Source organism: Mustelus asterias, chromosome 6, assembly GCF_964213995.1.
Source record: "Mustelus asterias chromosome 6, sMusAst1.hap1.1, whole genome shotgun sequence".
Lineage (NCBI taxonomy): Eukaryota > Metazoa > Chordata > Chondrichthyes > Carcharhiniformes > Triakidae > Mustelus > Mustelus asterias.
This window is the reverse complement of record NC_135806.1, coordinates 109,339,621-109,353,989: the sequence shown is the minus strand read 5'-3', so window position 1 is coordinate 109,353,989 and position 14,369 is coordinate 109,339,621. Positions and strand designations below refer to the sequence as shown.

The 14,369-nt window shown below is 44.9% G+C and overlaps 1 protein-coding gene across 3 annotated transcripts in view; it reads left to right on the top strand.

Moving 5' to 3' along the window:
• Positions 1-79: 79 nt before the first annotated feature.
• Positions 80-14,369, top strand: part of ankra2 (ankyrin repeat, family A (RFXANK-like), 2) — a 33,447-nt gene continuing 19,157 nt past the window's right edge. Inside the window, exons 1-2 of one of the 3 annotated variants that reach the window (XM_078214902.1) lie at positions 80-246; positions 9,645-9,967. In XM_078214902.1, the coding sequence (XP_078071028.1) occupies positions 9,682-9,967 (286 nt within the window). In that variant the 5' untranslated portion in view covers positions 80-246; positions 9,645-9,681. The other 2 variants (XM_078214900.1, XM_078214901.1) reach the window with 2 other exon arrangements.

Here is a 14,369-nt window from a genome sequence, read left to right as displayed (position 1 = left end):
CACAAAGATGGCGTCCAGGCCAAGTTGGGTGAGTGGATGCCCCGCACAAAGATGTTTCCCAAGCATTCAGTGGGTGGGTGCCCAGCAGAAAGATGGCGCCCAGGCCAACAAACATTTCTAGAATTTGACAGCAAATGCTGGAAACATCAGCAAGGTCAGGAGGGCATCTGTGTGGAGAAAGAGAGTTCATGTTCCAGGTCAATTACGTTTCCTGAAAAATAGTAACCCGAGCTTCCTCTGCCAGAGGTGAGTGTTGTAAATTTTGAACAAACTTTATTGACGGGAACATTGCCGGTGCTGGTGCTCATGGGAAGCGGCCTCTAACCCCGCCCCCCGGTGGGGGATGAATCTGATGGTGACATTTGAACAGTGAACCCCCTCCGGGCTGGTGGGGCGGGGGGGTCCTCACAGGTAAATAACACTGATTCAGCCGAAGCATTCGCAGGTCGGCTCTCATTGTCCTTCATAAGTTAAACTTGAACAGCCAGCCAGCCCTGTGGTAAAATTAACGGAGTGGCTGTTGATATGGTAGCCGCCCTGCAGCAGCGGGTCCTGCAATCAGACACTTGATGGTGGGATCCCTCTGTGTCTGTTTTGTGTGCACTCTGGACAGGCTTGAACTTTATGCATTGTGTCAGTAAGTGGGCGCACGAGCAGTTGGAAGAGCTAGCACCTGAGTGAGACAGTCAGAGTGAGTATATTTGGGAAGTTGAAACGGGAAAAAAGTGCTCTTTTGTCTTCCAGATTTTTCGTTTTCAGAAAGTGACCGTGCCCTGCTGCAGGAGTAGAGGTTACAGGGAGAGAGCTGATTGGTGATTTGATTTATTATTGTCACATGTATTAGTATGTGTGGAGTATTAGTATGTACTGTCTGTGTGGAGTTTGCACATTCTCCTCGTGTCTGCGTGGGTTTCCTCCGGGTGCTCCGGTTTCCTCCCACAGTCCAAAGATGTGCGGGTTAGGTTGATTGGCCATGCTAAAAAAAATTGCCCCTTAGTGTCCTGGGATGCGTGGATTAGAGGGATTAGCGGGTAAAATATGTAGGGATATGGGGGTTGGGCCTGGGTGGGATTGTGGTCGGTGCAGACTCGATGGGCCGGATGGCCTCTTTCTGTACTGTAGGGTTTCTATGATTTCTAGTATACAGTGAAAAGTATTGTTTCTTGCAGACAAAGCATACCACACATAGGAAAGGAGAGAATGCATAATGTAGTGTTACAATCACAGCTAGGGTGTAGAGAAAGATCAACTTAAAGCAAGTCAAGTCCACTCAAAGGTCTGATGGCAGCAGGGAAGAAGCTGATCTTGAGTCAGTTGGTACATGACCTCAGACTTTGTATCTTTTTTTCTGACAGAAGAAGGTGGAAGAGAGAATGTCTGGGGTGCGAGGGGTCTTTAATTATGCTGGCTGCTTTGGCAGTGGGGAGTGTAGACAGAGTCAATGGATGGGAGGCTGGTTTGCATGAGGGATTAGGCTACATTCACGACCTTTTGTAGTTTCTTGCAGTCTTGGATAGAGCAGGAGCCATACCAAGCTGTGATACAACCAGAAAGAATGCTTTCCATGGTGTATCTGTAAAAGTTGGTGAGAGTCGTAGCTGACATGCCAAATTTCCTCAGTCTTCTGAGAAAGTAGAGGCGTTGGTGGGCTTTCTTAACTATAGTGTCGGCATGGATGATCAGGACAGGGTGTTGGTGATCTGGACACCTAAAAACTTGAAACTCTCAATCCTTTCTACTTCGTCCCCATTGATGTAGACAGGGGCATGTTCTCCACTACGCTTCCTGAAGTTGATGCCAATTTACTTCATTTTGTTGACATTGAGGGAGAGATTATTGTCACCAACCAGCTCACCAGATTCCCTATCTCATTCCAGTCCTCTGTCTCATTATTGTTTGAGATCTGACCCTCTACGGTGGTATCGTCAGCAAACTTAAAAATCGAGTTGCAGGGGAATTTGGCCACATAGTCATAGGTGTATAAGGAGTATAATAGGGGGCTGAGAACACAGCCTTGTGGGGCACCGGTGTTGAGGATGATCGTGGAGGAGGTGTTGTTGCCCATCCTTACTGATTGTGGTCTGTGGGTTAGGAAGTTCAGGATCCAGTCGCAGAGGGAGGAGCCAAGGCCACGGAGTTTGGAGATGAGTTTGGTAGGAATAAGGGTGTTGAAGACTGAGCTGTGGTCAATAAATAGGAGTGTGACAGAGGTGTCTTTGTTATCCAGGGTTTGTTCCAGGGTTGAGTGCAGGGCCAGGAAGATGGCGTCTGCTGTGGACCTGTTTCGGCGGTAGGTGAACTGTAGTGGATCCAGGCAGTCTGGGAGGCTGGAATTGATTCATGCCATGACTAACCTTTTGAAGCACTTCATAATACTGGGTGTCAGAGCCACCGGACGATAGTCATTAAGGCATGGTGGTTGTCTTCTTGAAGCAGATAGGGACCTCAGATTGTCATAAAGAGAAGTTGAAGATGTCGGCGAATTCCCCTGCCAGCTGATCCGTGCATGATTTGAGTGCTCATCAGGGTACCCCATCTGGGCCCAGTCACTTTCCGTGGGTTGACCTTCGAGAAAGCTGCTCTGACATCTGCAATGGTAACCTCGGATACAGGTTCATCCGAGGCTTCCAGGATGGAGGGCATGCTCTCGTTGATCTGTTGCTGAAAAATGGCATAGAATGCATTGAGCTCATCAGGGAGGAGTGCGTTGAAGCTGTCGATTTTACATGTCTTCATCTTGTAGCCTGTTATGTCTTGCAGACCTTGCCATAGTCGGTGGGGGTCTGGCTAACCTGGGACTCTAGCTTGGTCCGGTACTGTCTTTTGGCATCTTTGATGGATCTCCTTGGATCATATCTGGCTTTCTTGTACAGGTCAAGGTCGCCTGACTTGAACGCCTTAGACCTAGACTTTAGCAAGCGGTGGATATCCCTGTTCTTCCATGGTTTCCGGTTGGGAAACATGCGGATTTGCTTCTTTGGCATACAGTCTTCTACACACACAGTAATGAAGTCAGTTACTGTGGTGGGTAACGGGTAACTTCTTTTGTCCACTGTGAAGAAAGAGTTCTTGCTTTTTCAAACAAAATAAGCTAGGTAATAGATTGAAAAGCAGCTCAAAGGTTGTAATCTCTGGATTACTTCTGGTGCCATGTGCTAGTGAGTGTAGGAAAAGGAGGATAGAGCAGATGGCTGCAGAGATGGTGCAGGAGGGAGGGTTTTAGTTTCCTGGATCACTGGGTCCGTCTTTGGGGAAGGTGTGACCTATACAAGTTGGACGGGGGTTGCACCTGAACCACAACGGGACCAACATCTTTGTGGGGAGGTTTGCTAGTGCTGTTTGGGTGGGGAGTTAAACTAATTTGGCAGGTGGATGGGTTACAAATGGAGGTACAGTAGTGGGTGATGCACAGCCAAATATAGAAGAAAAACCAAGTCAACCTGGGAGGTAGAGAGAAGCTAGACATGTTAAGGCACGAGGGAATATGGAAAGGCTGGATGGCATTTTAATGCAAGGAGTCTTGCGAGTAAGACAGATGAACTGAGGGCGTTGATTAACACACGTGGGTATGATAGGCCTTTTGGCTAAGATCAAGTGTATGGACGGCAGCCCATGGTCGGCCGCACTTGGTCGAGGTCATTAGGTTATGCTGAGGCTTCATATGAAGCAATTTTTAAAAGCGGCATCTCGGCCTTTTGGCTGGGATGCGGGTGGGCTCGGGTCTTGGGGGGGGGGGGGGGGGGGGGGGGGGCGGCCTCCCCCTTCTCCAATCAGCTTGGCTCATGTAGATCAGGCCCAGGACAGGGTGGGTTGGTCGCTCGCCCTGTCTTGTCAGCCTGGATCTGAAATGACTCAACTTGTTGAGACTCTGAATTGGATTTGATTCGATTGAATTGGAAAAGTAAAAAAATAGAGACATGGTTGAGGGAAGAGCAGAACACACAGCTCTATTCCAGGGTATAGAATATAGAATCTTCAGGCGAGGTCGGCAGTGTGTAAAAGAGGAGGTGGTTTTTGCAATATTGATCACAGTCAATTACTGCAATGTTGATTGATTTGATTAATTAATCTCCACTTGGTGAGGCAAGGATTAATCAGTAGTCAGCATGGCTTTGTCAGGGGGAGGTCATGTCTCTCAAATTTGAATTGTTTGGGAAGATGACTATGTGCGTAGATGAGAGCACTGCAGTTGATAGTCTACATGGACATCACTTAGCGTTTTGACAAGGTCACGCATGGGAGACTGGTCAAGAAGGTAAGATCCCATGGGATCCAGAGCAAATTGGATCCAAAAATGGCTTAGTTGCAAGAGGCAGGTCAAGTTGTTTTGTGACTGGAAGCCTGTGTCCAGATGGTACCTCAGGGATCAATGCTGGGTCCCTTGCTTTTTGTAGTGTACATTAATGATCTAGGCATGAATGTGGGAGGTATGATCAGTAAGTTTGAAAATGACATGTAAATTGGTGGTGTGGTAAATGGTGAGTAGGAAAGCCTTAGATTAAAGGACGATATAGATGGGCTGCTCAGATGGGCAGAGAAGTGGCAATAGAATTTAACCCTGAACAGTGCGAGGTGACGCATTTTGGAAGGAATAACAAGGCTAGGAAATACAAAATGATAAGTAGGATGATAAGTACAGAGAACCAGAGGGACCTTGTCCAAAGATTCCTGAAGGCAGCAGGACAGGTGGATTAGTTGGTTAAGAATAAATATGAGATGTTTACCTTTATTAGGCAAGGGATAGAACATAGGAGCTGGGAGGTTATGGTGGAGCTGTATAAAACGTTTGTTAGGCGCAGCTAGAATACTGTGTACAGTTCTGGTTGCCACATAGGAAGGATGTGATTGCACTAGAAAGGGTGAAGTGGAGACTGACCAGGATGTTGCCTGGGCTGGAGCGTTTCAGCTATGAAGAGAGGCTGGCTAGATTGGCCTTGTTCTCCTTTGAGCAGAGAAGGCTAAGGGAGGACCTGATTGAGGTGTACAGAATTATGAAGGGGGTAGATAGGAAGAAACTTTAGAAGGATCAAGAAGGGCCAATAACTAAACTGCATAGATTTACAGTAGGGGGCAGGGGATTTGAGGGGAAGCTTTTTCACTCAGAGGTGGGAATTCACTGCCTGAAAAGGTGGCAGAGGCGGGAACCCTCACAACATTTAAGAAGCATTTAGTTGAACACTTGAAACGCTGTAGCATACAAGGCTACGGACCAAGTGCTGAAAAATAGGATTAGAATAGATAGGTGTTTGATGGTCGGCACAGACACAGTGGGCTGAAGGGCCTCTTTCTGTGCTGCAAAACTCTATGATTCCATGGATCTACAGCTGTCAGGAATACGGAGCTTGCAACCTGTTTTTCCAAACTTTGTTTTAAGCTTTGAAAACACTACAACAGACCCTTTAAACCAAAATGATTAAAAGTCTGCAGATATGTTTGTCAGGGTGAGAGAGTAGTGAGACACCAGTTGAGTATGAAAACCCCAGTATTTAGCCTAATGAGGAATGTTGGGGAAAAATTCTGAATTTTTTGCATTTCGTGGCCTTTCTCTGTAACTACCTTATCACACTGAGAACTTGGCATTCCTCTTGTTCCGGTCTTGTGTATCTATATCACTCTCTTCATTCAACTATTGAGGCTGTATCTTCAACTGTTTAGGCTCCTCCATAAACCTCTTTTCCTTTCCATCTCTCTTTCCTCTTTTAAGACCCTTATTAAAGCACGTGTCCCAGCCACTGTTAAATCACCCCTCCTAATATCTCATTATTTGGCTCAGCTTTTATTTTTATTCTTCTCTGAAGTAGCTTGGGATATATTTTTCTATATTAAAGGATATATACTGTAAATGTTTTTATCATATTTTAGTTAAAATGAACTATATTAAAATCAATCAACTTTAAGGAATTTAAACTTGATAATACTTGAGCAAAATACTATGGATGTTGGAAATCTGAACTGAAAAACAGAAAATGCTGGAAATGCTCAGCAGACCAGGTGCATCTGTGTCCCAAGCTTTTTCTTCGGCCACTTGATGGGGAGGCAGGATGGACAAGTCAGAGGACTTTGTCCTGGGTCTGCTTTGGAGCCTGCCCAGGGTAGACATCTACAGACAGGTTGGACAGAAGTACTAGAGGAAATTGCTTCGGCTGCATGTTCGCTTCCATGGCCGTAACTGCACCAGGATGGCCCTGAAGAAGTAGCATGTGGTGTCCAGGCTGGTTCTTTGCAAAAACAACTTCGTTAGTCCCACTCCTCTGCCCTGTTCCCAAAGCCCTATAAAATATTTCTGTTCAGATCCTTACCCAAACCCTTTTTTTAAAAGCCACTATTGAACCTGCCTCCACCACACTCTCAGGCACTGCATTCCGGAGCCTAAACATTAGCTGTATGAAATGAGTTTTCTTCATTTTTCCCTTGGTTCTTCTGCAAATCACTTTAAATTTAATGTCCTCTGGTTCTCCCACTCACCTGACGAAGGAGCAGCGCTCCGAAAGCTAGTGGCGTTTGCTACCATATAAACCTGTTGGACTTTAACCTGGTGTTGTGAGACTTCTTACTGTGTTTACCCCAGTCCAACGCCAGCATCTCCACATCATCTCAACCCTTCTGCCATCGGAATCAGTTTCTCAAACTATCTACACTGTTTAGATCCCTCATTGAACAATTCTTTCAAATCTCTCAACCCTGAGGCGGCACAGTAGTTAGCACTGCTGCCTCACAGTGCCAGGGATCTGGGTTTGATTCCCAGCTTGGGTCCCTGTTTGCGTGGAGTTTGCACGTTCTCCCTGTGTCTGTGTGGGTTTCCTCTGGGTGCTCCGGTTTCCTCCCACAGTCCAAAGATGTGCAAGTTGGGTGATTTGGCCATGCTAAATTCTCCCTCAGTGTACCCAAACAGGCACTGGAGTATGGTGACTGGGGGATTTTCACAGTAACATCATTTCAGTGTTAATATAGGCCTACTTGTGACTAGTAAATAAATTTCTCTGCTGAAAGAAGAACAACCACAGCTTCTCCAATATATACTCGCAATTGAAATTTCTCACCTCTGGAACCATTGTCATAAATTGTTTCTGCATTCTGTCTAAAGCATTCATACCCTTCCTAAAATGTAGTGCCATAAATGGATGCAAACTCCAGTTGAGACCAAACCAGTGTTTTATCATATCTTTATTAACATGCAATGATTAGTGCAAATAATATCTAAAATGCAAGCACTTTTATTAACTTTTTTAATGAGTTGATGACCATGGGTAAGCCAATGTCTCCTTACAGGATTATAATCATCAGAACTAATCAATTGAATTTTTCTGCCTTTCCCGTTTTTCTTTTAAATTTGCTGATGTTTTGGATGTTTCTGGGTTGAACTAGTAATAAATTAATTGATTGCTCACTTCAATGGTGTTTTTCCTATTGACTGTAATTTCCTCCAGTAGACAGGCTATTGTGTAAATCAAGACTGTATAAATTGAGTTTATTGAATAATTAGTCTTTCGCAGCAAGAGATTCCCCCCATATATTTTATGCCAGTTTTTACAAATGATAGTGAAAGTGAGATGTACTAGGAAAGGATATGGGAAAATGTTCAAGTTGCTGCAGGAAAGGAATTCATTCTGAACAAATTAGCAGATCTGAAGGTGAATTAGTTGCCATACCTTGATGGCAAGCAACTATTTGATGAGGTGATGGCAGGTGATGTGAAAAGTTTTCAGTTTTCCCTTGGATAAACAAGTTGTGCAGAGACTGGGGCATAACTAATGCAGCATTTCTCTTCAACAAGAGGGAAAATAATAAACTTGACCACCAGAAATCAGTTTGCTTAATGTCAGTTGTGGACAAGCTCTTAATCCACCCGCTGAATGAAAGAAATCCTAGTATTTAGAGATGGATGAGATAATCAAGGACAATTATTAAATGAATTTTGTGCTTGATGTTATTAGTCTGTGGAAAGTGACTAAGTGAACAGTTAAAGAGCGACATGTAGTATATGGATTTTCAGAAGGTGTCCCACAGCAAACTTGGTGCAAAACAATCAGTTATATGTGAGAGGAATTGAAACTGTCTGGATAGGGCAGCATTAGCAAGGCCAGCATTTATTGCCCTTCCCTAATTATCCTTCAGGGAATGGTTGGACTTGCGGATAGCGAAGAGCATTGTCGGGCAATACAGCAGGATATAGATAGGCTGGAAAATTGGGCGGAGAGGTGGTAGGTGGAGTTTAATCCGGATAAATGCGGAGTGATGCATTTTGGAAGAACTAATGTAGGGGGGAGTTATACAATAAATGGCAGAGCCATCAAGAGTATAGAAACACAGAGGGACCTAGGTGTGCAAGTGCACAAATCCTTGAAGGTGGCAACACAGGTGGAGAAGGTGGTGAAGAAGGCATATGGTATGCTTGCCTTTATAGGACGGGGTATAGAGTATAAAAGCTGGAGTCTGATGATGCAGCTGTATAGAACGCTGGTTAGGCCACATTTGGAGTACTGCGTCCAGTTCAGGTCGCCGCACTACCAGAAGGACGTGGAGGTGTTAGAGAGAGTGTAGAGAAGGTTTCCCAGGATGTTGCCTTGTAGGGAGGGTCTTAGCTATGAGGAGAGATTGGGTAAACTGGGGTTGCTCTCCCTGGAAAGACGGAGAATGAGGGGAGATCTAATAGAGGTGTACAAGATTATGAAGGGGATAGATAGGGTGAATGGTGGGAAGCTTTTTCCCAGATCAGAAGTGACGTTCACGAGGGGTCACGGGCTCAAGGTGAGAGGGGCGAAGTATAACTCAGATATTAGAGGGGTGTTTTTTACACAGAGGGTGGTGGGGGCCTGGAATGCGCTGCCAAGTAGGGTGGTGGAGGCAGGCACGCTGACATCGTTTAAGACTTACCTGGATAGTCACATGAGCAGCCTGGGAATGGAGGGATACAAACGATTGGTCTAGTTGGACCAAGGAGCGGCACAGGCTTGGAGGGCTGAAGGGCCTGTTTCCTGTGCTGTACTGTTCTTCGTTCTTTGTTCTTTGGTGGTGAGCTGTTTTCTTGAACTGCTGCAGGCTTGCTGTTCTTCAAATAGTATTATGGGATCACTAACATTCACCTGGACCACTGGAATAAATAGGCAGAACCTTGGTTTAATACCCAAGACACCAGGTAAATGACTTGCAATCGATGAGTGGATTTACATACACCAGAGAAATGGCTCAGAAGAATTGGCAGTTTTTCTGATCATATAGTACAACCTTTCACTACTGGACTGAAACATTGTGCCCTCAAAACTTGACTTCACAACCTTCTGATTCGGAAGTGAGAGTTCTAAAGTAAAGTTGCCATAGTCCCAGATGACCATAGGCTGCTCTCCCCTTTTGAGGGGGAAAGCTGACTAATGGTGATTTAACCTGAGGATCACCACACATCAGGCGAGGAGCAAGGCAGACCTTTATGAATAACCTCAGCTGATACGGGAATTGAACCAGCGCTGTTGACATTGCTCCACGTCACTAACCAGCTATCCAGCCAACTGAGCTAAACCGACCTTCAGAGTAAGAGTTCTACCAAATGAGTTGCTAATTTGGTAAATGTAGTGTTGTCTATCTGGTTTTCCTTGAAGTGTTCAAATTCATGTAGGTTGACCTGCTGTAATTCAATTTTGTACCAACAGATGGAGTAGCAGATTGTACCAACTGAATTGAGCAGCAATGGCTGCAGTAGGAAACCCAGCCACCGACACTGAACCTTCCGGAGGTGGAAACGAGAATCATTCCTCCTTTGCTGAAATTCCATACATTAAGGTGGAGCCACATGCAGATATTCATACAGAAGGTCCTTCCCCCAGTGTTGCCATGGGAATGAAATTTGTCCTGCCCAATAGATTTGATATGAATGTCTGCTCTCGATTTGTGAAATCTCTAAATGAAGAAGAGAGTAAAAACATTCAAGATCAGGTGAACTCTGACCTAGAAGTCGCCTCTGTGTTATTTAAAGGTAAGTAATATAGCAGCAATTTAGTTGGGCTCAAAAGTAGCAGCACCAACTATAAAGAAAGACCTCTACTCACTGACCTATATTGGTTCCCAGTTAAGCAACACTTCGATTTTAAAATTCTCATCCATGTTTTCAAATCCTTCCATGACCTGACCTGGCCTTTTCTCCTCTGTGCTCTCCTCCAGCCCGACAACTCTCCAAGATATCTGTGCTCCTCCAATTCTGATCTCTGGAGCACCCCACTTTTAATCATTCCACATTGGTTGTCATGCTTTCAGTTGCCTGAGTCATAAGCTCTGGAACTCTCCTTAAACATGGTGGCACAGTAGTTAACACTGCTGCCTCAAAGTGCCAGGGACCTGGGTTCGATTCCCAGTTTCAGTCACTGAGTGTGCGGAGTCTGCACATTCTCCCTGTGTCTGCATGGGGTTTTGTCTGGGTGCTCCGGTTTCCTCCCACAGTCCAAAAGATGTACTGGTTAGATACCCAAAGAGAAAAGGCTGGAAAATCTCAGCAGGTCTGGCAGCATCTGCAAGAAGAGAAAAGAGCTGACGTTTCGAGTTCAGATGACCCTTTGTCAAAGCTGGACCCGAAACGTCAACTCTTTTCTCTCCTTACAGATGCTTCCAGACCTGCTGAGATTTTCCAGCCTTTTCTCTTTTGGTTTCAGATTCCAGCATCCGCAGTAATTTGCTTTTATCCAATGCTGTTTAGGTGCATTGGCCATGCTAAATTCTCCCTCCGCGTACCCGACAGGAGCCGGAATATGGCGACTAAGGAATTTTCACAGTAACTTCACTGCAGTGTTAATGTAAGCCTACTTGAGATACTAATAAATAAGCTTTAAAAAACTAAACTTCTCCACTCTACCGCATTTAATGCGGAAAGATCAGAAAAACTCAATTCCTACAGTTTGAAGAGAAGGCATTTACGATGAGGATCTCATCAAAACTATTGAATATTTAGATGGAGTAAACCAGAATATTTGTTGTAGAGAGTTTGTTAGTTATAAAATTAAAAATAGATATGAGGAAGAACTTTACACAAGAATGGTGAATATTTGGAATAATGCCTCGGAGCATATTAGAGATTCAATACTTTGAGGCTTTCAGCCCCCTAACCTACACATCTTGATTTGATTTATTCTTGTCTCATGTATTGTTATACAGTGAAAAGTATTGTTTCTTGCATGCTATACAGACAAAGCATACCGTACATAGGGAATGAAAGGAGAGAGTGGAGAATGTAGTGCTACAGTCATAGCTTGGGTGTAGAAAAAGATCATAATGTGAGGAAGGTCCATTCAAAAGTCTGATGGCAGCAGGGAAGGAGCTGTTTTTGAGTAGGTTGTTACATGTCCTTAGACTTTTGTATCTTTTTCCCAATGGAAGAAAGTGGAAGAGAATATGTCTGGGGCCCTTGATTATGCTGGCTGCTTTTCTGAGGCAGCGGGAAGTGTAGACAAAGTCAATGGATGGGAGGCTGGTTTAATTGATGGGCTGGGCTTCGTTCACAACCCTTAGTAGTTTATTTCGGTGTTGGACAGAATAGGAGCTGTACCAAGCTGTGATACAACCAGAAATAATGCTTTCTATAGTGCATCTGTAAAAGTTGGTGAGAGTTGTAGGGGACATGCCAAATTTTCTTCGTCTCCGGAGAAAGTAGAAGCGTTGGTGGGCTTTCTTAACTATTGTGTCAGCATGGGGGGACCAGGACACTTGTTGGTGATCTGGACACTTAAAAACGTGAAGCTCTCGACCATTTCTACTTCGTCCCCATGTAGACAGAGACATGCCCTCCACTACGCTTCCTGAAGTTGATGACTATCTCCTTCATTTTGTTGATGTTGAGGGAGAGATTAATGTCATCGCACCAGTTCACCAGATTCTCTGTCCCTTTCCTGTACTGTCTCGTCATTGTTTGAGATCAGACCCACAACCGTGGTATCATCAGCAAACTTGAAAATTGAGTTGGAGGGGAATTTGGCCATACAGTCAGAAATATATAAGGAGTATCGTAAGGGGCTGAGGACCCAGCCTTGCGGAGCACCGCAGTTGAGGACGATCGTGGAGGAGGTATTGTTGCCTATCCTTACTGACTGTGGTATGTGGGTTAGGAAGTCTTGGATCCAGTTGCAGAGAAAGGAGCCAAGCCCCAGGCCACGAAGTTTGGAGATGAATTTCGTAGGAATAATGGTGTTAAAGACTGAGCTGTAGTGTATGAATAAGAGTCTGACATAAGTGTCTTTGTTATCTTGGAACACTATGGTGAAAGTTTGCATGCAATCCATCTAACCTGCACATCTTTGGTCAATGCTAAAGAGAGGTTGACAAAGATGTCATGGACATAAGACAAAGTGTGTGTAAATGGTTCTGCCTCACCACCTCTTTCTCTCCCCCCCACACACCCCCCCCCCCCCCCCCCCCCACCCCCAACCCCCCTCTTCGACTTTATAATTCATTCCATTTCTATCCCTCTTCAGTTCTGTAGAAGGGACATTTGGAGTTGAAACATCAACTCTGTTTCTGTCTCCACAGATGCTGTGGAGATGCCGGCGTTGGACTGGGGTGAACACAGTAAGAGTTTTAACAACACCAGGTTAAAGTCCAACAGGTTTATTTGGTAGCAAACACCGTTAGCTTTCGGAGCGCTGCTCCTTCGTCAGATGGAGTGGAAATGTGCTCTCAAACAGGGCACAGAGACACAGAAATCAAGTTACAGGATACTGAATAGAATGCGAATCTTTACAACCAGCCAGATCTTAAAGATACAGACAATGTGGGTGGAGGGAGCATTAAGCACAGGTTAAAGAGATGTGTATTGTCTCCAGACAGGACAGCCTGCAAGTCCAGGAGGCAAGCTGTGGGGGTTACTGATAATGTGACATAAATCCAACATCCCGGTTTAGGCCGTCCTCATGCGCTGTCGTGTGTCGTGAAGGCCGCCTTGGAGAACGCTTACCTGAAGATCAGAGGCTGATCACGGGCATTAAGCAATAAGCAGTCACGGGCATTCAGCCTCTGATCTTCAGGTAAGCGTTCTCCAAGGTGGCCTTCACGACACACGACAGCGCAGAGTCGCTGAGCAGAAACTGATAGCCAAGTTCCGCACACATGAGGACGGCCTAAACCGGGATGTTGGATTTATGTCACATTATCAGTAACCCCCACAGCTTGCCTCCTGGACTTGCAGGCTGTCCTGTCTGGAGACAATACACATCTCTTTAACCTGTGCTTAATGCTCCCTCCACCCACATTGTCTGTATCTTTAAGATCTGGCTGGCTGTAGGGATTCACATTCTAATCAGTATCCTGTAACTTGATTTTGTGTCTCTGTGCCCTATTTGAGAGCACATTTCCACTCCATCTGACGAAGGAGCAGCGCTCCGAAAGCTAATGGTGTTTGCTACCAAATAAACCTGTTGGACTTTAACCTGGTGTTGTTAAAACTCTTACTGTGTCCACAAATGCTGCCAGACCTGCTGAGTTTATCCAGCATTTTACGTTTGTTTCAGATTTCCAGCATCTGCAGTACTCTGTATTTATTTCAAAAATTCTAGGTCATCTCAAAGTGCTTCACAGTCACTGAATACCATTTGAAGTGTGGTCACTGTTACACAAACAAGAGGTGGAATTCTTCAGCCCTCCCTGCCGGCGGGATCTTCTGGTTCTGCGAAAGCTGACCCTTACCGTGGGTTGCTGACACTGGCATGGGAAAGCCCTCCAAGGGGCTGGAGAATTCTGCCCAAAGGTGACAGTCAATTGGCACAAGTTCTCTTTGATTTGCAGTGACTAAAATTTGACACAATATTCTGAATAAGGTCTTAACAGTAATACGTTCAATGACAGGAGTGGCTCTTTGTATTCTGTGCCTCTTGATAATATCAATGCTCTGTTGTGGGAAATCACCACTCGGAGTCAGACTTAAAGATTCAACATGCAGTTTATTGGACAAAGCTTTGGGAGAAGCGCTGGGCACTCCGCAGTGCACGCAGTCACCTTCTCGATTTGATGTGACGGCGAGCCTTTTTTTTAATACATTTTAATCATACAGACACCAGCAGTTATTGCGTCAGCGGCTTTAGGCAGTTACATATTAACCAATTGGGCTCTCCTAGCAACAATTAGCTACAATTAACTTCCAATCACATTCCTTCAAAAACAACCGTTAACAAAAAGGGAACATATTGTTTCAGTTCCGCTCTTTCTAAGCTAAGCTGAGCACATGGACCTCAAAGTCTGGTCTTTTGGCCTAACAGCAGTTTATTTATACACTAACAAGATGTAGCTCAAAGGCTAGTTCATTGTGCAATGTCTATGCCTAACTCAGCACATTCTAATCTCTTTCCAGAGTCCATTTTGTACCAGGTAGCCATCTTGTATCTTCTAATTTCGGGATTCCA